General features: G+C 31.2%; 3 protein-coding genes across 5 annotated transcripts; 1 reads left to right on the top strand and 2 right to left on the bottom strand.

Moving 5' to 3' along the window:
• Nucleotides 1-508: 508 nt before the first annotated feature.
• LOC123198179 (probable WRKY transcription factor 30) lies at nt 509-3,181 on the bottom strand. Its single transcript, XM_044612827.1, has 3 exons — nt 2,756-3,181; nt 2,398-2,526; nt 509-1,264 (listed from the first exon to the last, which is right to left on the bottom strand). The coding sequence occupies exons 1-3, from the start codon at nt 3,067-3,069 to the stop codon at nt 655-657; spliced, it is 1,053 nt and encodes a 350-aa protein (XP_044468762.1). The 5' UTR covers nt 3,070-3,181; the 3' UTR covers nt 509-654.
• A 6,354-nt stretch (nt 3,182-9,535) lies between these two features.
• Nucleotides 9,536-13,719, top strand: LOC123197784 (RNA polymerase sigma factor sigE, chloroplastic/mitochondrial). 3 transcript variants are annotated; one of them, XM_044612173.1, is made up of 7 exons: nt 9,536-9,682; nt 10,550-11,286; nt 11,369-11,515; nt 11,611-11,847; nt 11,930-12,193; nt 12,886-13,077; nt 13,443-13,719. In XM_044612173.1, exons 2-7 carry the CDS (start codon nt 10,600-10,602, stop codon nt 13,515-13,517), a joined length of 1,602 nt encoding a protein of 533 aa, XP_044468108.1. In that variant the 5' UTR covers nt 9,536-9,682; nt 10,550-10,599; the 3' UTR covers nt 13,518-13,719. The 3 variants fall into 3 exon arrangements, with proteins under 3 accessions (XP_044468108.1, XP_044468110.1, XP_044468109.1); XM_044612175.1 differs by having other exon boundaries at nt 13,361-13,595; XM_044612174.1 differs by lacking the exon at nt 13,443-13,719 and having other exon boundaries at nt 12,886-13,325.
• A 134-nt stretch (nt 13,720-13,853) lies between these two features.
• Nucleotides 13,854-17,217, bottom strand: LOC123197785 (transcription factor TRY). The gene is made up of 4 exons (XM_044612176.1): nt 17,011-17,217; nt 16,821-16,908; nt 15,563-15,666; nt 13,854-14,275 (listed from the first exon to the last, which is right to left on the bottom strand). Exons 1-4 carry the CDS (start codon nt 17,069-17,071, stop codon nt 14,247-14,249), a joined length of 282 nt encoding a protein of 93 aa, XP_044468111.1. The 5' UTR covers nt 17,072-17,217; the 3' UTR covers nt 13,854-14,246.
• Between the last annotated feature and the right edge of the window lie 5,528 nt (nt 17,218-22,745).

Here is a 22,745-nt window from a genome sequence, read left to right as displayed (position 1 = left end):
GTGTATATATATATATCAAATTAGAGTTTCTATACTCAACATAAAGAATTAGGGTTAATGCACATATAAGTGGGTGTGTGAAGAGTGTGTTATAATTTATAAAGAAGAAATTGATTAAAATTTAGCAATTTTATTCAAAGGTAAAACGTTAAGTTTTTCTCAATTAGAAACGTTTCAATTTCATCTCATAACACTTATGCTTTGGGATTTGATACCTACAATTAGAGGTAAGTTCAACTGAATGAAAATAAGTTTAGCTTAAATCCAAATTGGTTAGCTCGAGTTGTTGGAGAAGAAGGATATATGGTTAGAGAAGGAGTAGAATTATTAGGAAAGAAAAAAAAGTTCAGCAAATTGAGTTCCAGTGCTAACGTCAATCTTGAACCCAATGAATTGAACTTGCTTTAGCTTAATTGAGCTTGTTCGAGCTAAATATGAATTTAAATCTAAACTATCTTGGTTTGAATTCACTCTTGTCAACAACCCCAATAGTATAATTATTGAAACATGGTGAAAATGGAGATTCATTACTTAGTAAATGTAAATGAGCAACACTTGATAGACATCTCGGAATCAAGACAGTGGAACTTCCTCTTAAGGGACAAACAAAAAATTTCGAATTAGAGTAAGATTCATGGCTAAGCGAAATTATCTTCATTTTCCGAAGGGTCGGAATGAGGAAAACAGTGAACTGTCAAACGTGAAGTTTGGATCGAATTCAGCGTTACCAAAAGGGAAATCGAAGCTGCCAACAGTCGGAGAATTGGTTGCTGAAGAAGTAGCAGCCGAGACAATTTCATTGAGCTCTGACTGAAAGCTATTCATCCCACTTGAAGAAGCCGAGAAATAATTAGTCCCAGAAGTTGCAGGAGACATAAACGACTGCGGAAAGCTTCCTGTATTAAAACTGTTATCAACCATGGAAGGTGGAAGATGAAACGAAGCAACTGATTGCTGGTGCAAGTCTAAATCTTCTGTAACAATTTTAAGGCCTTGTCTCAGATTCAACAGTGCCTCTTCTTGTTGTTGGTGGGCAATTTGCAGTGGTGGGAAATTGTGTTGAAGTGGTTCAATATTGGTGTTGATGATTGGCTCTTGATTTTCAAGTGGTGCTGAGGAAGAAGCAGCCATTTTGGAGGCTTGTGCACAAGTGTGCCTTCCACGATAAGTTATTTCAAAGATGGTGGGATCTTCGTCGGATCTTTGCACTTGTTTTGTGGCCAAGCAACCTTGGATATTTCGATGTGTGCATCTGTAGTAGCCCCTGTGAGAAACAAAAAGGAAAAAGATTAAATTTCCATTAAAATATTATCTTTATGGCATCAAATTGACCAGTGATTAGTGTTAGATAATCAGAGAATTAAATTGGTGATCCGCATGCTGCTCTAGATTTGACAGGTGGGGAAATATTTGGCCATCAGTTTCTTCATACTTGCACCGTCCAATTAATGAAGATGACTTATAACTAGCTGCACTTTGGGTATCTTGGGTTGGTGTGTTTTAATTAGAAAAAGCAACAACGTGAAACCAGTTCAATACATTATCAAAGTGTTTAACCATATATTCAAATCTGTATGCATATAGTTTTATTATAATCAAGTGCACATAGATTGTAATCAAAGTCATGCATATTGGTGCAAAACATGAGATTTAGGGCTACAACTTAAACTTGGTAAGATTCTATAACAAACGAGCTTAAGATTATCTATATTGATGTTAATCCACATATAACAAAGTGTTTAAATCGATGATATATTGTCTATTTTAATCATTATTAGGCTTACAATTTTATACCAAAAATATTCAAAACCTTCAATCCTTATTTGACATGAGATTTTTGATATTAATACAATCCCCAAATCAAAGGGTTTGAAAAGAACATTTGACATCATCTTCACAAATAATACCATTATTGATATTATCTCTATACGATTTAAAATCGTAAGATATCATTTATTTAAGACTTTATTGCTCTTATATTTTTGCCTTTAAAAGACATCCATGAGAAGGAAGGAATTTATACATATATATATAAACCCTCTACTCTATTTGACATAGGATTTTGACATTAACAATCTACTAAAGTTCTGCTCATTGACATAACTCTTTATATAGTATATGTATTTTTATGTGCGTTTAGACGACATCACTACAAACTAAGAAATAATAAAGCTCTACATCTGAAAGTTCACTGAATTTCTGTCTTCTTATATTAGACTACACCATTAAAAAGTTGATCGATATTACTTTGAGATCTAATTTTGTCGTCATGGCTTATACATATTAATTATAATTAAAACAAAAAGGTATTTGGTGGTGTATATATGTGCCTGTGTATGCACGTCGTTTGTAATTTATGCAACTATTATCATGAATGCTGCATAGATGTATACGTACCTTGGATGTTTGGCTCCAAGAATGTCTTTCTGGCCATATTTTCTCCAGCTAAAGCCATCGTCAAGAGGCCCTTCCAATCCTGCTCCAGGATTAACACGCACCCGTTTTGTCCACCTTGGAAACGTCTTTCTGCAACACACAAAAACTCAAGTCTCAGAAATACCGCATAGAAGAAGCTTAAAGCATGGACAATTATATATGTGAAGCAATAAAACTGTGTGTCTACTTTAAATACATAAATGAATATATAATTAATGTATATCATTAAGTGATTAGATAATTTTGAATTATAAATATGTATTAATTTATATACTAAAAAAGTATTATGCATAGCATTGCTCTATGTGAAGGTGGTTACCTCCTTTTCGAGCCATCTTGGTCTTTCAAATCACGATCAGAGTCCTCACTCCGGGGGCTGCCACTCAGTGGCGGAGACTCAACTCCGAGCCCTACAGGCAGCTGTGGCTCGCCCGCTGAGGCACTGCTGCTGAAGTTGAGAATGGAGAGCGCTTTCTCGTATGAAGATGTAATCTTTTGCGCCAACATCTCACGAGTTTCATGGGAAGAATACGGCACATTTAAATGAGCTTGAAGTTGCCTTGCCAACTCCCTTCCTTGTGTTAACTCATTTATCAGCTGCTTATTTTGCTCCCAGTCTCCCATATTCTGCATTTCTCTAAATGGAAAGTTGGTAAAAAAACCGTGTTAGCTTGAAAGAGAAAGAAGGTAGCAGTGAATATATGAAGAGGCGAAATGCAGGCTTGTGATTTAAGAGGGAGATGGAGGAGTTGCTTTCTGTTTGAAGGAAGAAAGTGAGGGAAAGTTTGACTGAAGAAAAATGAAGAGTTGATTTTCGTCGTATAAGACCGGTCTTTGGTCGTAGGAACAATCTATGGGTTCAAAGAGTGAACAAGTAAGGTCCACTGCTGACCATTTCTTCGCTGCTTAAATATCCTCTACATCCCATACATGCAGATTCCCTCGCAACTTCATCTTCACTTTTGCTGTACACCTTTACATGACTTTCAATTTTGTAATTATTATTTTTTTGTGGTCAAAAAATGTTACAAATTTCATTCAATAAAACTGAAAAGAGTAATATATTAATTTAAATATCAATAATAATATATTATTATATAATAATTAAAATTAAAAATATTAAAAAATTAAAAATTTATTATAATCCCTCTCATTAATTTAAAATTTTATTTTTTTTAGATTTTAAAATTATTATTATTATTATTATTTTAATGAATTTTTCTATTTATAACCATCTTTAACTCTGATATCTCTCTAATAAATTTATCGATCTTTTGTCCTTTTTCTCTATCCCTTTTTATCAAAAACTAAGTCACAAGAGAAGGAATAAATTTAGGAAAATATTATAAGTGTAATTGTAAAAATAATAATTAGGATGGTTAAAAGAAAGTCATAGCAGATACCTGGCAGGGAATCTTCGGACCCGTTTCCGCGTTGTTACTGCGCCAACGAACAACATATACGTCGGCAGGGACTTGATGACGAGACAGTAATGACGTGTCCACGACACTAAATTTTGAACCCTAGCATACGTTATTTTCATTGCCGTGTTTATACCTATATAAATTTCATTGAACTTATTTAATTAGTAATTAATAAAGCACGTGCATTACACTCGGGAGGACATTAAATATTTTTATATTTTGCACCAATAGCATAAATTGGGTGATAAAAAAAGGAAATCCTCAAGGGTAGGTCGAGATATGATCAGAGTTAGTTTAGTTTTAAAAGTTAATTTAATTTGATTTGATTTAATTTAATTTAGACTAAACTTGAATTAGAAGATTTGATTCGTTTTTTAATTTTAATTGAACTTGAATCAAGAGATGTTTGATTCGGTTTAATTCAATCTAAAAAGAATAGTTTAACTCAAATAAGGGTTTTTTATTATCAAAAAAATATTTTTAAACAAAAGTGGATTCAAACCAGATCAAACTCAAATAAGTTTTAATTTTAGTTTGATTTAAATTTAAAATAGTTAACTCAATTTTAAGTTTGATTCAATTAGTTATTGAATGGTAACATCAAAGAAGACATCGGGCTTGTTGGAGGAAGAAGGAAAAAAATTTGTAAAGAAAAAAATCCTTAAAAAAGAATAATAGTTATAATATGCCGGTATTGGCCAACAATGAAACTCAAATTGAGACATTTAACTAAATTTTCAGCTTAAAGTCAGCTCATTCAGACAAAAAATGGATTCCCGTATGGCCGACTCAATTTGAATTTCCAACAAGTGTTAAAATCACGCATGACCTGCAATATTTATTTTTTATTGAGTCTGCGTCTGAAATTGGATGATTTCTTGGTCACATTCATGCATATGCAAGAACATGGATTAATTACTTGCACAATTTTTTATTTTTTATTTTTGTAATTTGAATAAAAAATTGCAGCATATTATTGCAGAATCGATGAACCAATATGCTGCATGATTCATGTATCAGTGACAGAATTTCAGCAACAATTAAATTGTGAAAAGAATGGAATTTCAGAGAGGATTTTCGAAGAATAGAAGAGAACTCAACTTTAATCATATATATTTAGAAATTAAAAAAAAAAAAAAAAGAAGAGACATCGTGGATCTTCACTTCTTTGGTATAAACTACGTATGACTTTTCCTCAAGGCCAAAAAATTTATTCTCACTTAAGGTTTAGTTAATTATTGGAATAATATTCGTTAATTTTTAAAAATTTAAATACTTATTTGTCATTTAATTTTTATTAAATTTTATTATTAGTTATTAAGAATAAAAGCATAATTTAATTAATAATATTAAAAAAATTAAAAATTTTATATCATTTTTTATCACAAAATTAAAAATTTTCTTTTAATCTAAGCTTTGAAAACTAAGTTTTTTTTCTTTATTTTCCAGTGATCATCTCCATTTTGGCCGACTTCGACTTCTCACCTATTTGCTTTACCAACTCTTTCTCTCTCTCTCTCTCTCTCTTGGCGCCTAAAGAGAAATAAAATTAAACCGAAGGCGAATTGTTTTTATCGATGAAGAGATAAAGATGATAACAATAAACTAAATCTTGGGTGGTAACAAGTAATTTGGCCTTTTTTTATGCACTTCTAGAAATGATATTAAGCGTGCCCCTCTATAATTTTGAAATAAGAAATGATTTTTTTTTAAGCTCAATCCAAACAAATGCTGTCTCATTCTAGGCTTGAATAAAAAACGATTGGTTTTAGATCAAACTCGATTTTTTTGAATCGTCAAAGAATAAGAATACTCGTCAGAAAAAAAAAAACATTTTTGGGGAAAAAGAAAGATATATCAAATTCAAAAGATTTGTCAGAGAAGAAGAAAAAAATCGTTAAAAAAGAAAAAAAAATTTCAACGATGCAAGCTCTTGTTCGAGCTAAGCCAAACAATGATTTTAAGTTCAAATAACTTGACTCAAATCTACCCCTAAATTACCTATACAAAGAGAGACATTTCGCAAATTTTATTAGATTTTTTTACTATTATAAAATAAACTTGTTACAATTTTTATCTCTTATATAGTCATCAAGAGGAGAGTGGGAATCTCTCTACAACAAGACTAATCATTATTGAAGTTTAAAATAAGATAAATATAGTCTAAATAGTTATGTTATTTAAATCAGAAATTTTCTTTTTTTTTTCCTTTTTAATGTCAACACATACCATATATATTGTTGAAATAAAATTAGAATATATATATATATATATATATATATATATATATATATAACATATCTTAAATTAAAATAGACTCAAAAACTATAATCAATCTACCTGATTGATTCGATTTAAATTTTTGAGTAGATAGACAATTTATACATTTTATTTGTCTAAAAATTGTTTAAAATACTATTTTTGAATCATAAATAAAATATAATTCAAAAAATTATCCATAACTTGTTAGGCACTTTAAAAAAAGTTTAATTAGGAAGATAACATATCGCAAAATACAATAAGATCATATAAAACGAAACTCTAACATACCCAGTACAATGGTTATGAGTTTGATTATTATGCTTTAGAGCTTATCTGTTTGACGAAATTGAGCAGACTTTTTTGTTTCTGAAAAAAGAAAAAAACATGTCACAAAATAGCATATATATTGTTGTATGAAAAATATAATATAAATCTAGAAGAATTATGCATATATATGGACCAATTCAAATTCAATGATTGGACCATCTTTTTTCTTTCATTCTTTCCTTTGAACAAGGCAAAGAGAATAATATTAAGAGTAAGCAACAGAGAACTTAAGAGCCGCATTTTGATCCGCCCTTTGTTTCGTGTAATATGACCTCATTTAAAGAAGTGTCAATAGAAAATTCTCATTGTTTGGGTCCTTATCATAATTTCGCTTGGTATTATTATTATTATTATATGTGCTTTTTAATTAACTAAAAAATTATTATTATTAGGTAATTTTGCCCTAGGGCGAGTGAGTCTAGATAAGTTTTAAGAAATGGATACTAGGACTAAGTAGGATAGGTGATCAATTTGGGATGTAACCATATATCGTTTTAATTTCTCAAACCATGAGTTATAAGCTTGTGCTAGAAAATTTCTTGATGTGAACTAATATAAAGATGATAACTTTAGTTTGAGTTTAGGGTCTTCGATTCTCTCTAACCCTAAAGAAAATGAGATGAAAAAATTCTCACAATCTGGGATAAGCCAGGAATAGAGATACATGTATCCTCTCTCTAACTGCCCTATCACGTTCCCACCTAGTCTTATTAATACATTTGCTTAAAATACTAATATGTTCTTATAGTTTTAAATTATTTATGTTTTTCAAATTTATTTATGTTTTTTGTTGTGCAAAGTAAAATTGTTAGCATATGTTATTTGCGATATTTGAAATTGTGAATTGGTTTTAATTTTAATTAATTTTGTTATTTAATATATTCGTGTTGTATTTAGAGGATACAAAAAGAGGATTTTTGTTCGCGGGTATAGGGATAAGGAATTCTTATCATCCTGATAATAGGGTTGAGAATTGATATCTCTCGTGGGGATAAAGATGAGGACTATGAATAGGGTATTCGGTCTTATCCCTCCCCGTTGTCATCCCTAAACTAACAGTAACTATAATTTGGGCTTAATAAAAACCAAATAATTGAATAATTCAATGATAGTTTAGAGATAAGCTCAATATTATTAATAAGTAGAGACACAATACACTTTACATATAATGATTTCAATAGACACACGACATCAGTGTAGGTCTTTGGGTTGATTGAACATTTGATAAAATCTAATAACCTTTTATAAATTAGTTATATCTCATTTTCGAAACCCTAATAGAATAGTTATTTATTGAAAACTATTATTTAAAAAGATTTTATGAGTAAAAAACCAATTATATCCAAATCCAGAATCAATGAACTCAAACTCAAAACAAATATAATATTCGAGCCACTCAAACTTAAGCTTGATTCGTGTTGCGAGTCGCTCCTCGACTCATTGGAAGTGTGAAAGGCAATTGTATAAAAAAGTGAAGAAATTAATTGATATGAGACTAGAAGCATTGTATTAAATGGTAGTTGAAAAAGTTGAAAGGCTTAGTAGCCACAAGGCCCGCAAGCCGCAACAATCAAATATAAGTCCACACCTTCGATTATTTGTGAGAAGCGTGTGGACTCTCACACCTTTCATTCTTTGAATTGAATCGTTCTCCCTTTATTTCCAGTCAACGTCTTAATGCTTTTTTCTTCTTTTTTATTTATTTATTTTTGGAAAATATTTATGCCGATTAAGATTAAAAGGTGGGGGTATTTGCATTAAATTGTAAAAATTAATTTTTTAATGTAAATATTTATTAAAATAATTATCCAAAATCTTATTAATCATTTGAATCTAGCCAAACTTCTGTCGGATATTGCAGGTTTCTCGAGTTTTACGAGGTCAAATGTTCAGCTGCCCATGTTTTATTGAAGATTGTTAATTTGTCAAAATGCAAAGGAAAGAGAAGAAAATTCATGGCACCTGCGGGTCTAGATTCAAATTAAATCGAGTCTAATTATTAATTAATTCAAACATAAAAAATCTAGTTTGACTTAATGACGAGATTGTTAAAAATTTCTCAAAAAACTTGAAAAAAGAAGAAGAATCCTTATACTCATAAAAAAAAAAATAATATCTTCCAAACAAAAAGAAAAACAATTGAAAAAGATAAATTTATTAACGATTTTTTGACTACGCGTTAAATTTAAATTGATTCGGTTTGAACTTAAGATAAGACAACTCAAACTCAAATTTAACTTATTTGAATTGAATATCAAACATAGGCCAAACTAATTCAACTCAATTTTATGTTTTTGCTATAAATTTAAAGATAAATCTGTATGTTTAACTCGTTCGATAAGTTGGTCTAAGCTAAATTGATCAAGGAGGCTCACTTATAATTCAATCAAGCCCATTCATTTTTATCAATCATTAGTATTATAATTTGACAATGTATTTTTATTCTAATCGTGGATAGGTTTGAAATGAAACTGAGTTAAATTTGAATTTATATTTGAATTAAAATGGTTAAAGTTTTAATTTGAGTTAAGATTAAAGATTGGTTTTTCTTTTTTTTCTTTTTTTCAATGGTTTTTCTTTTTGTTTTTAATATATTTTCTTTTTTTCTGATCTTTTTTTTTTTTTTGGACTTACTTAGATTGCAAAACAGATCAAACGGTAATAAATTTATTAAATTTTAATTTTATAATAACTTAATTTAATTGAAAATTATTGACGGACGGAAAATTTTTCATTTTCTTAGGTAGTACTTAACATTTAAGTAACGAACATATTTTTCATTTTATTTTTTAAGTTTTATTTATTATAATTTCCAATAATTAAAGGGGCTGAAATTAAGCAACGTAAGACATCCGTGACCACCACAAGAAGTAGGTCCCACATATTTGGTAATATCTTTCAACCAATAAAAACCAACCACGTGTAACAGAATCGTCCATAAGAACTCATAAAATATCTCGTCCGCCACCGTAAAGTCCCCACGTCATCTCAACACTTCCGTGTAACTTTCTTCTAGAGTCTTACTTGTACACCTTCTCCACCGTGGATTCAGATCACCATGTTTTCCTGACCGTTGATTTCTCGACTGATATAATTTGTGGTTACAGTTTTTTACGTTAAATAAAAATACATGATTCTTGCAATAAAAATCAGAAATTTTCACAGTTTAGATTCTCTGCAAATTTGCTATCGAAATCCTCAGTACAGTTCCTGAGAATCTGTGCGATTTATAGGTACGTTGGCCTTTCTTTGAATTGATGTTTCTGTTAATGCTTGTTGCAGAAGCTTGTACTTTCATGAAAAACACAGTAAATATTAGCAGTTTTTTTAGTGGTTTCGTTGTTCATCAGTACTGTCTTGCATGGAAGCTGATGAAAATTACTGTGTAACTTTGATCAGTGTTGTTGCTGTGTGTAGCATATGTTTGATTTTGAGCTAAATCACATTTTAATAGCGATAAACCAATTGGTAGATTATTGATTCATGAGTGATACGTTTGAAGTATAATGGAAGATGATGAGGATTAGATTTGTAAACATGATCATTTTTTTAAGACTGGGCTCGAAAGCCAGATTGGCTCGAGTTCGCATAGGTAAGCCCAAGTTGAGCACTATCTAAGGTTTTTTGTTCGCTTGGTAACTAAGTCAAACTTGAACTGAGAGAAGTTCAACTCGATTGATCTAACTCATGGGTCAATAGTTTAGTTTGGTCCAGTTCAAGTTTAATTGTAGCTCAAATAAAATAATTGATAAAACAATGATATTTTGATCATTATAAAAATGACGCCCTTTTATGATAAAAAAAATAATTCTAGTTTGAAACTTAAAATAACATCGTTTCAACTATTTTTAAAATAACTCATGAATTTAGACCACACAAACAAGTCGTGAACTCAAGCCATGACAACGAGCCGAGCTTCAAACTTGCATCCCAAAGCGAGCCTGAACTTTCCTAAATCCCAACTCAACGAACACAAGCCATCCCATTATACATCCGAGCCAAACTTGCCTGCAGATGTTTTAGTGGTGCACAAATTTTGACATAGTTTTGTTGAAATTTAAATCGTTTGTGTTATTGATCAGCCTTGTGATCTTGTGCAGTATTGAGAGCTTCACTCTTGTTCCCTTAATTTTTACTCGGACAAATTGGTATGGGAGTTGTGACTGTCTCTAGTTCAGCTGCTAGAACTCCAGTTGGATTGAGTACCAAGTTTCAAACTCACCATTCAACATTAAAGAAACCATTGATTGTGGCATTCAAAGGGGATAAAACAGATAATACGGCTTTAGTAGTGCCACATGAGCAAATTCCATTGCCGATAGAAGCGCCTAAGCAGCAACGAAAGACACTAGGAAAAGGTAGCAAATCTTTGAAGAGGGTGAAAGCGATCTTCACTGATGAGGCCTCTCCATGCACATCAGAAGTGGATTACCATGAAGCTGCTGCCAAACTTGAAAACATCTACAAGCTTAGTCCAGCAATTAGTACTTCAGATGTTGAAGATAATGGTGTAATGAGGAGAGGAAGGCGGAGGAGAAAAGGGAGCGCTAGTGAAGCTGATACTCATAAACCAGTAGTTAGGAACTTGGCTAAGAGTCCTAAGAGATTGAATCTTGATAAAAGGATTGAACTGAGGAAGAAGAAGATGGATGAAGTGATGGAAAAAAGACGAAGAAAAAAGGATGTCGAGGCTGAAAATGAGAAGATTGAGATACTTTTAAGGGATTATTCATCATCAACTGATTTCGTTAGCTTGGATTGGAAAAAAATGAAGATACCTCCAGTTCTTTCCTCTACAGAGCATACTTGGTTGTTCAAGCTGATGCAGCCTATGAAGGTGAGCCTTCTCTTTTCAAAAGGCAATCTGTTTCTGTTTCTGTATGCTCTTCTGCTGATAAGCTTATTTTGTTATATTTCAGGCACTCGTTCAAGTAAAGGAGCATTTGCAGAAGGACATAGGGAAAGAACCAACCGAGGCTGAATTAGCTGAGGCAACAAGTATGACTGTGGTTCAAGTGAGGAGATGCTTGCAGGTTGGTCGAGCTGCACGAAACAAGCTCATTAAAGTGAGTAAATTTTTTTCCAGTCTTTTGGTGAATAGGCAATTACTCTTCGGCACTGTAAACAAGAAGCATTGGCAAATAATGCTAATTTGTTGCAGCACAATCTCCGCCTTGTTTTATTTGTAATGAAAAAATATTTTCAAGACTTTGCAAATGGCCCCAGATTTCAAGATCTCTGTCAGGCTGGAGTGAAGGGACTTATCACAGCAATTGATCGTTTTGAACCAAAAAGGAGATTCCAGCTATCTACTTATGGCCTGTTTTGGATCAGGCATGCAATTATACGTTCGATGACAGTTTCAAGCTTCACACGTGTTCCATTTGGCCTTGAATCAGTAAGCATGCTTTTTACTAAATCTTGGTTTTTCTTGTTTCCATTTACCAAAAAATGAGAAATATTGATGATGGTTGATGCAGGTAAGGGCAGAAATCCAGAGAGCAAAACTTGAATTGTTGTTTGAGCTTCAGAGATCACCAACAGAGGAAGAGATAATTAAAAAGGTTGGTATCTCGCCTGAGAGGTACCGTGAAGTGATGAAGGCCTCAAAGCCTGTTCTTTCTCTCCATTCAAGGCATGCAGTCACCCAAGAAGAGTTCATTAATGGGATTACTGATGTTGATGGGGTTGAAACTGAAAAGCCGAGGCAACCAGCTCTTCTCAGGCTTGCACTAGATGATGTGGTAACCATTTATCTTACTTAGCTGGCCTTTAATTTCTTCCTTGATTTATTGATTGCCAATCAGAATATATTAGGATTCCTAAACAATTAAAGAACAAACTTTAGAAGCCATCTATGATAGAACAGAATGAACAGTAAGATTATATTAAGCCTCAATTGTTATGCACAACAATGCAATTGGCTAGGCTCTTATTTATTTTTAAGGTCTTCAACAACAGAGTGCTCGCTTTTCAGCCTGCTTCTTTTTCTTGTACTAGAAGTAATGTATAAAAAATATAGTTTGATTGACTGGTGTTGGATTTGGCATCATTTCGCGTATAAAGCGCAACGCATATGGTCTATGAAGAGCTGTCTTAGGATTTATTAAGTTTAAGAATCTTGATACAGTTATAAATACATTAATCTCCTTTAAGAGTGATATTATAATTCAATAGAACATATATATATTTTAAAGCGAAAGGTAAAGAGATATGAAAATAATATTTGACTTTGTTGAATTTATCTCTGTTTTGGATGAATTGAGATAAATCACACGATCATTCTTTTACTATTTATATTGGTTTGAGGGTGATTATTTGTTTTATTAATTTCACACACTCTCTAGTTCGTTCAATTAGTAATTATAATGTGTGATAAACCATCAGCTATTGTACATGGACAACTTACATCCTTTCTATGGATCCCCTTTTCCAGCTTGATTCTCTAAAGCCTAAGGAGAGCTTGGTGATTAGACAGAGATATGGATTAGATGGAAAAGGCGATAGAACATTGGGAGAAATTGCAGGGAACTTAGGTATTTCAAGAGAAATGGTACGCAAGCATGAGGTTAAGGCTCTCATGAAGCTCAAGCATCCAACTCGAGTTGATTATCTTCGCCAGTATGTGGTATGAAACAATGAATCAACAACATTATGCATTCCCATAATTCGATTTCCCCCTTTAAATTTGCTGTTCTAATACCAGTAGGTGGCAGATACGACCAATGGATCTGTACCATATCTAATTAAAATACAAGAACACAGAATTCTCATATACCATGCAACATATGTTTAAAAAACAACGTTTTAAATTACCATACTTATACTTGATGTATTTTCCTCCTTTATATAATCTGATAGTGGTTGATGCAGTAATTGAATATTGAATCCATCATTTTTTATGATTGAAGATGTAATTTCAGACTGCTGAAATAACTACTCAGAAAAAGGATGAAATGAATATGGATACATGTAATCTGTTTTGATATCCAGAAACTGGGAAAAGAAGAGAAATTGAAGCATTCACATGGAGTGTGTTGGAGTATTGTAAAATTATTGAAAAGATAGATGACTGATGGAAATTCGGAGGTCAAAACTTTTTATTGTTAGATGATTAATGGGAATTGCTGGAATCTTTACCACTTTGATTAAAAGGTGTGATGTGTATGAGATCTCAGTGTTCGGTTAGTTGGTTACTCTTGAAGGTAAGTTTTTTATCCCCTTTGTATATGAAGAGATATTGAAATAATATTAATTCTATTGAACAGAACATGCTTTAGATAAATCAGATAAATTGCCCATGTTCATTCTCTTTACTGTTAGGGTGTGTCTGCGTAATTGATTCTACACACTAATTGATAATAAGGTATTTAAGAAAGGGAGCAACTGAGGCAAGAATCAAAATACATGAATTCTTTCCTTCAGAAAGATTTCCCCTTTCATGTAGCAGCTAGTAGTTCTTGTATTACATGAGAAGGCAATTTCATACATAATGGAAGCCACTGTGCAGTTTGCTACTATGGTGCCATGGACTCCCCTCTTTATCTACCACCCACTTTAATCAGCTTCTGCTGCGCCGTCGACAACATTTTTCTGATTGTTGGTGATGGTGGCGGAAGAGCCGATTATGTGGACCTAACTGCAGTCTCACTTGCAGTCATGGGTTTTCTTTCTTTTTAAGGGCGGATTCTGTCGAAATTGTTTGAGTTCAAGTTGTTGTTTAGCTCCACTCAAACCGAAGTATGCATTACTAGTGATTTTTTTTCTTCTTCGATGATAAAATGAGTAATACTGTATCTAGAATTCCCCCGGCGAAGAACATTCAGCTGCATTGCCGACATGAAAAACACAAATTAGAGAAAAACATCATTAGCTAAAAGGCCAAAAGAAAGGTTCAGTGAAAACCTAAATTTCTATCGCTAATTTTCAAAAATCCAAACTTTCACCCGTTACTCAAATTCTATTAGAATTTTCTGTTAAACCAACAGTAATATTGTTATTTCATCAAAAAGGTTAAAAAATTATAACTTTATCTCATTTTTTCTCCCAACTTTCGAAAAATAATGATTTTACCATAACCTAAAACTTTTATAATTTTAAAAAATGACTTTTCCCTTCTAAATCCCTAGGGTTTCAATATTCCATCTTTGACCACCATATCCAATGATGGAAATCGTCAAACAAAAGAGAAGAGGTGGCGACCATCTCTCGATAGAGGAGATTCGCGTTAACGATGACATCTTTTCATTTTCGTCGATGAAGAGATGTCTTTATGTCTTTATCTTTATTGACAACGAATCTCCTCTACTGGGAGATGGTCGCCGTCTCTTCCTCTCTTATTTGATGGTTTCTATCACCGAATATAATGGTTGGAGTGGAAGATCAAAACTCTAGGATTTAGGAGGGAAATTGTTTTAAATATTATTTTAAGTTTATTTAAATAATTCACCAGTCCAACTAGGAAAGTCTTGGATTGAGCATAGATTATAGTGGCTAGAACTTGAATTAGCTTAAACATGGGTTAGCTCTAACTCAATTTGAATCTTAAATTATCCGTTCAAGTTCAAACTTAAGCTCATTCAAATTTATTAAAGATGTTGTCAAAAATCATCAATGAGATGAATAACATCACTAACATAATAAAAAATATCATCAGTAGAATAAATAATATTACAAGTGAGAGATTCGAGTTAAATGTGAGTGGAGCTTTCAAATTAAAACTTTAGCTTGAATTTAAATCAAATCAAGTCAAATACAAATTTGAGCAAAAATGATTTGGTTCGAATCCAACCCTTCTCCCATTTTTAAGCAGGACAGGGGAAATACACAGAGGAAAACTTGAATTATATTGTTTGAGCTACAAAAGATTCCACAAAATGAGTGACTGCCAGAAAAAGAACATTTCTGATACACTATGAAGATTCCAAAATGTATACTTACATGAACATATAATAAATTTGAATTATAAATCGAACAGGATTCCATTTGATCATTGGAAGCTGGTGTTTTGCTCATGAAAATATACTAAATAAAAATTAAAATAAAAAAAAGTTGAAAAAATAATGAAGAAAATATTTTGAAGCCACTAAAGATTTATGAATTCCTTTTCTTACTCTGGCTTCTTCTTTCGGCAAACCCTTCACAGTTTTTCATTATCCAAAACCTCTCTATCTCTTCCGCTTTCCGTCCTGGTATTCGCCCTGCTATCAAATCCCACCTGAAAAATAATTCATACTGTTAATTTTTTACTTCATTTTTTAGCATCATTTAAATAAAATCTAATGCCAATGCGATCTGCTCAAGCACCAAAAGAAGAAAATTGCACCAGGTTCTTCATGAATGTCTTCAGGATAAATACGAAGGAAATGAAAGTTGTTTTTGTTTAGTTATGGATTAGTAATCAGGACATAAAGTAACTGATCTGACAAGCTTAAATTCATAGAATGAAACTTGAATTTTACATTGAACTGAGATGACTTTTAATATGAGGTTTACATCATATAATTCAAGCTCGAGTTGTAATTCAACAACTCGATCAAGTTTGGTTTTTTTTCCCTATTGATGATATTATTAATTCTGTTAGTAATACTATTTATCATATTAATAATACTATCCTCTTTGGCAACATCTCTCGCCAATTCAGTTAAACTCATACTGACCGTTATTTATTCAAATTAAGTTTGAACTATCTCATATTTGAAATCAACTAAACTCCAATCTAATCATGTTTATATAGTTTTGGATTCTCTAATCTCAATAATTTCCGGTGGGGTCCAAAACTCTATGATTGGTATAATGTTACTGGATGGGGAATTAATCTGTTACCGTATTAATTCCAATTCACACTTGAGTCTTAACCCAGATAACTACCATGAAAACTGATAAAATGTTATTGTTCAAAGTACAGACCACAGTCGTATGAAGCTAGCAGAACAGTAATTTCAAAGACAATCAGGAAAATCAAGACTTCAGTTGAATTAATAACCAAAATGAGCTACAGTTTTTTAGATAGGAAACATCAATGACTTCATTTCAAAGCAAATCACAAGCAGCCATTCGCTTTAGAGGTCTACTACCACCGCATGTGGACACTGTACGGTCTACAGTTCCGGTGGCCACCCGCCACACTTTTATTATTGTAATTGAATGAAATATGTGGCCAGTAACAGACACCACACAACTAAAACCAAGCCTGACTGGTGCTTATTTACATAAAAACGATATTCAAGACCCAGAAAATATGTGGCTCTTCTCCATGTTTAGTTTACTGATTAATCTAATTTTCTATATATATCTGATAAAATAAGACAAAAGGATCACAAACACAGCACAAAAATGAAGAAGAATGGAGTCTAATGATTAACTAGCCACCTATCTCCAACGAGTCTATGCATTCTGTAGATGAGATCTTCTTCTTGTTCAGTCATGTTAATGAATTCCCATTCAATACTACTAACCTCTGCCAAACAAACAAAATTTAAAGCTATTATTATAAGATAACAAACCCAAGAAGCTGATCTATATATCCCATATTCTACAACAAATCTCATTCTTTTTTTACCTTCAGACTCAAAGATTACTGTTTTGGCCTGCTTCCCACGCCGCCTGCTCGCAATTTCCATGGAAACTGAGAAAGGTATTTGAGAGAAATTGTAGCCCCAGAAAAGGAGAATATGTTGTTGATAGGAACGCTAATCCAAGCCAATCAATCAAGCATCCACAAAGGAAAAAAATAAGTTTGCTTGTTGACTTGTAGGCTTCAAAGACTTGTAGTTGACAACTCAACTCCTGTTTGATATAACAATAGAGAGCATCACATTCATACAACCAACCAAAATTGGAAAACAAACAGGGTATTTTTGTTATTTTACATATGTCTTGTCGTAACTCGAAAATAAGTTACCATGTGATTAGTTCAGATTCGATTAGATCAGTCCGATTCAAGTAAAGGTTTACTAATTATTTCTTGTGTATATATATATAGTTACACTCAAAACGTCCTTGAGTATTATGTAGCTTTCATGGAATTTGTAAGCTGGCCGAACCCAGTTGGTTTATAAGGTGGCCCCTGTGGCTGTTGTACCTTTGCAAGAGCGAAACAGCCAAGAAAATTCCTGGAAAAGATAGATTAATAATTGAACAATTAATTGTTGTTCCAAGATTTGGATGTATTCTCATTTCAATTACCAAAAGGGTCACCTTGGAGCCTTAGACCTTTGTTTTACTATTAAAATACCTCTTCTCCTGTTAAAAGAACATGTTTTATTCTTTCACCTAACATTCTTGTTGCAAAAATAAGATGCTATTCTAGCAATTGGTGTTTAGTGGGGGATCTTGATCTTTAGTTTTGATCAAGAGGACATAAATCTTATCATTTTATGTTCCTGAAAATAAAATGAATCTTCTACATCAAACTGAAATTCTTTTTCGTATAAATACCAATATATTCCGACCAGTCTAGATTTGGATTGATCTAATAAGTAATATGAATAAAATTATATATTTAATATATTTATTAATTGGGCAAATTTAAGTATAAATAATTCTGGTTTAAAGACATTTATACTTAATTCGAACCAGATTGATCATCGAATTCTAGTTCAACCAGTTAATATGATCTTGATTTAAAACAATAAAAAATTAAAAACTATAAAATTATGTATACTCAATTTTGAGTATTTAATTTAATACATAGATTATACGTCATCATTTAAATGAATTATTTTAAATCAACAATAAAATAATAATCAAAATTGAACACACTTCTCATTGCTCAATTAATAATCATTTGAAATTTTAGTAAAGAGAGTGTTTTTATTTAAACCAATATTTTTAACTCTAATTCTGGCCTTTTTAACAAGTACAGTGCATGCTGCCGTTTATCAATGATTTTAGCCATGAAAAGAGTATTAGCCAACTCGGGAAGATGCTCATATTTTATGAATAAAAGTAGAAATTTCTAATCAATCCTGCATTTTCTGCAGTGCTTTGCTGGGATACTTCTGCGCTTGCGGAAGGGTGAATTACCCATTTCTTTTCATTATTTTCCTTCTTTTCGTTGTTTGTTCTCTCTTACTATTGTAGATAAGCTCCAGTTTTGATGGATTTTACAGGCTGACAAGCAACTTTCTGATTGCAATCTCTTCATTGTCTGCTTTTCTGTAACTACTAAGGAGTTTGGCTTTTCGACAGTTCATCATTTTGGCATCAGGTTCCTGAAAACCATGTGACAAGGTTCATTATTGAACATGCAAAACACCAGACATAGCCCTTTATATTAAATATTAAAGTCTATATAATTTGTGAACTTCCATGCAGGCTTTCATGGATATAATAAATAAGAGTAACGTTATCTGTGCAAATAATAACGTGTTATTATATGATTGAATAATTAAAAGTTAAATACAAAATAATACTCAATCATATAATGACACATCATTGTTTATACATAAAGTTGTGTGTGTAATATTATTGAATAAATAAATATTCCCAGATGATTGAAAACCCATATAAGTGTGGGTTATGTCTAGTAGGCTCAGATGACAGGTTTTGTGTAATATGAGATTTGATTTCCACACTTATAAACCTAATATATTTCAACTATTTAAAAGATTTATATTATGTTCTAGTTAAGTTCTTCTGGCATCTTTAATTTTTATTTTCGCTCCTAAGAGATAGTTTCAATGATAAAAAGTGTGACTACAAAGTGAAGAGTTTAAGTTTAAGTCTCTCTAACAATATATCAAAATTATACTTTTGATTGACTTGAGTCAGTGATTATTGTGTTAATCATTGGATTTGAGGTTATATTTGTTTAGTATGATTGATTCACTTCTGAAAAAATAGTTCAACTCTGGCGGATTCTTCTTTTGAAAAAAAAATCATTATTTTTGAATTTTAAGTAGCTATATATAGTTGAATGGATAAACTTTAGTCCCATATAGAATCCATTGGCTAGGATAAGCTTGAAACCACCATAGATTTGTCTTTAATAAGCTCTTGTTCTTGACTTCAGAGTTTGAACATTGAATAAATAGGAATAATATTTCTCTAAATTGGCATATGTTAACCATACACCTAATTTCATCCAATTGAAAACGACATTGCATTTTCAATAATACGCTTCTCATAATCTTATCTCATCCCCCAAACACCATATATTATAAGCATAAAAAATATCCATCATCTCATAATCTTATCTCATAATCTTATCAATAATATGTATTGTTATGTTATTAGATTTCTCTTATGTAAATTTGCTAGATTAATTATTGAAAATTTGCCATCCCTTTGCCTCTTTACCATATGAATTTATAAGACCGAGAGGAAACAATGATAATGTATATACATAAAGATAGGTTTTAATAATATATAGAATCTAAACATATAAATAACTTTGGTTAACTATGTTATTCGACCAAAATATAAGATAATTTTGTACTTTATAATGATAAGGGAATTGCAATGGAAAGTGATAATATGATATTAAGAGATTGTGGTAACATGTTAAAGAGATCGTAAAAATATTTAAGACTATTAAAAGTTTTTTTTCTTATTGTTTCTAGATAGGAGATCATCTGTCCGTATTTAAAGTCTATTTGTGAGTAAATGATATCTCTAATCATTGATTATATGAGTAGTCGTTTTTTTTTATATGACTCGTATATTTAACTAAGATGAAGTCTAACTACACAAAAATTAATGTGTTGTCGTGATTATCAAATTGAAATTATTATAAGCAATGAGAATAGCATCATCTCAAGGCTCGATCAAACATAAACAAAGAGATAAATATCTATAATTTCATTAGAGTAATACTATATGTATCAATATTTTTTCTAATTTATCTATATAAAATAAAAGTGATAATTTGTAATTAGGGTATTTTAAAATGAAAATAATAATAATAATATATATATATATATATATATCTACTCATACATGTACCACCATATCCATTTATATGGATAAATCGATTAAAAAAAATGTTTATACATACAATTTTATTTGGTGAAAATTGGCCATTTTTGGCCCAACCCAAAATAAATAAATAAAGAGGAAGAATCAATTTGGGTGATGTCTAATACAATTGAAGAATCAAATTCTTGAGGCCACAAAGAGAACAAAGCTACCATTAAAACCAGGAATATTAGGTTAAACTATTTCCATTAAAGGCATGGCATCATCTTAAGATTTATTAATCCCCATATTAGGGCCACATACATGAAATAATTAAAATTATAAATAAAATCTTTTGAGCTAATCATGGTAAAAGAGCAATACTATATGTATATATTTTTTTGTACATAATCTGTGTATATAAATGATTTGTCATTATGTGATTGAGTGTTATTTTATCTTTAATTCAAAATTATCTACTCATATAATAACACATCATCTATATACCCAAATTATATACAAAAAATATGTATTTATTAGTTTTATTAATGGTAAAAAGAGTAAATATTTGTGTTATTGGGTCCCTTTGTGTCCTCAATTTTTTGGAAGGAAATTTTGTGGTGAACAAAGGGTTCAACTATCCAAATAAATACATGTTTACAAAACCATGTTCTACACATATTTCTAAGTTGACACAATTAAGGGTGGACTCAATACTAGTAGGTGTTATGTTTGACTCGAATGAGTCCAACTCAAGTAGGGGAATCATCGGCTTGAGATCCACTAAAGCTAGCTCCCTCACTTGAGTTATCCTAAAGTTATTGATAAATTTATCTTTTATTACGACTTTCAATTTTTTCTAATGACTTCTCATTTTCTCTTATGATTTTTCATCTTTTTTGATAACTTTTCATTTTTTTAATGATTTTTCTTTTTTAATAATTCTTTTTCTTTTTTTTTAATGACCACTTTTTTTCTCTAATAGTTTTTTGGATAAACTCATGATCAATCGTGCAAATTGAACTCGATTTTGAATTAGTTATTTTATATTCAATTTGACCTCGACCTAAGCTTGATACTAGCTCTTGAATGGGGAATCCACCCTAGACACAATCCACTTTACTCATAAAATAAATCAGTCAAGTCACCATATTTACAAATTTATATTAAAAAATTGCATGGAATTGAAATAACTCCAATAATTGAACCATTTTCTTTAAAAACACATAGAATTTAAGCAGCAGAGAGATGTGATGATTAACACAATGATTATGATCATAATAATTGAATAATTTAAAAGCCATCGGCTCAGGAACCACAAAACAAATTTGTCCTTTGCGTTGAAAACGAAGAAGAAGAAGAATCCAAAATTGCTTATTCAATAAGCCAACATTATCAACATCTTTTGAGTCGACCCCCACAGACTATGAACAGTGAATAATTTATGTTTTTTTAAAGTTTGTCAATGGGGAAAATGCTGTCACACCTAACGCCATTCCCCCATAGTCAGATTTCATGCGTTTACATTTATCCAATTGAACAATAAAATAAATACAAGCACTTTGGCAATACTTACAATGCTTCTCAAACATGGGTTTAGGGTTTTGACAAATAATTAATGACAATATGTTTATTGAATAGTAAATAAATAGAAATAAAAGGTAAAATAATATAATAAAGAGTAGAGTTGTTAATTTGATGAGACTGACCTACGGCTTAGCTCAAAACCCAATAAAATGGTTTGGCCTAGTATTGTAGAGTGCTAAGCCCGATCTATAGATCTTTCTGGTCGGGCTGACTTGATACTGTTCACATAATATTAAAAAAATTAATTAATTAATAAATAATTATAATATAAAAAATTAATTTTTTATTAAAATTAATAAACTAACCATTTAAAAGCCGACCCTATATATATTAAAATTAATAAAATAATAAAAGGTAAAATAATATAAAATCGGAACAGAGGTACTCCACCTACTGCATGAGAGTTAACTCTTATAACAATATTGAAAAAATAATCGATGTTTCCCCTACCAACCATAGCTTGTATAAATAGGTAAATATTTTCTCTTAATCAAATCCTAAATCTTGCTTATCATATTGTTTATAAAAAATTACTAAATTTTATATTATTAATTATCAATAAAACTATATGCACAATCTTTATATATAAAAAAATTACACAAATTGATGTCACGTTGATGTGACAGATCTATCACATTAGCACCAGTTTGTATAATTTTTTTATGTACAAAAGTTGTGCATATAGCTTTACTAACTATCTATATTGTTTTTTCTCCTCGAAATAATTTTAGTAGTATACGGTTCGTATTACCAGCTTCTAAGAGTGTTTTTTTTCTAATATCAAAGTCGAATCAATCAAGTGCTTCGTAC

The sequence above is a fragment of the Mangifera indica genome, chromosome 15 (assembly GCF_011075055.1).
Source record: "Mangifera indica cultivar Alphonso chromosome 15, CATAS_Mindica_2.1, whole genome shotgun sequence".
In the NCBI taxonomy this organism is placed as follows: domain Eukaryota; kingdom Viridiplantae; phylum Streptophyta; class Magnoliopsida; order Sapindales; family Anacardiaceae; genus Mangifera; species Mangifera indica.
The sequence above is the reverse complement of the archived record's forward strand: the minus strand, read 5'-3'. Positions and strand labels throughout refer to the sequence as shown.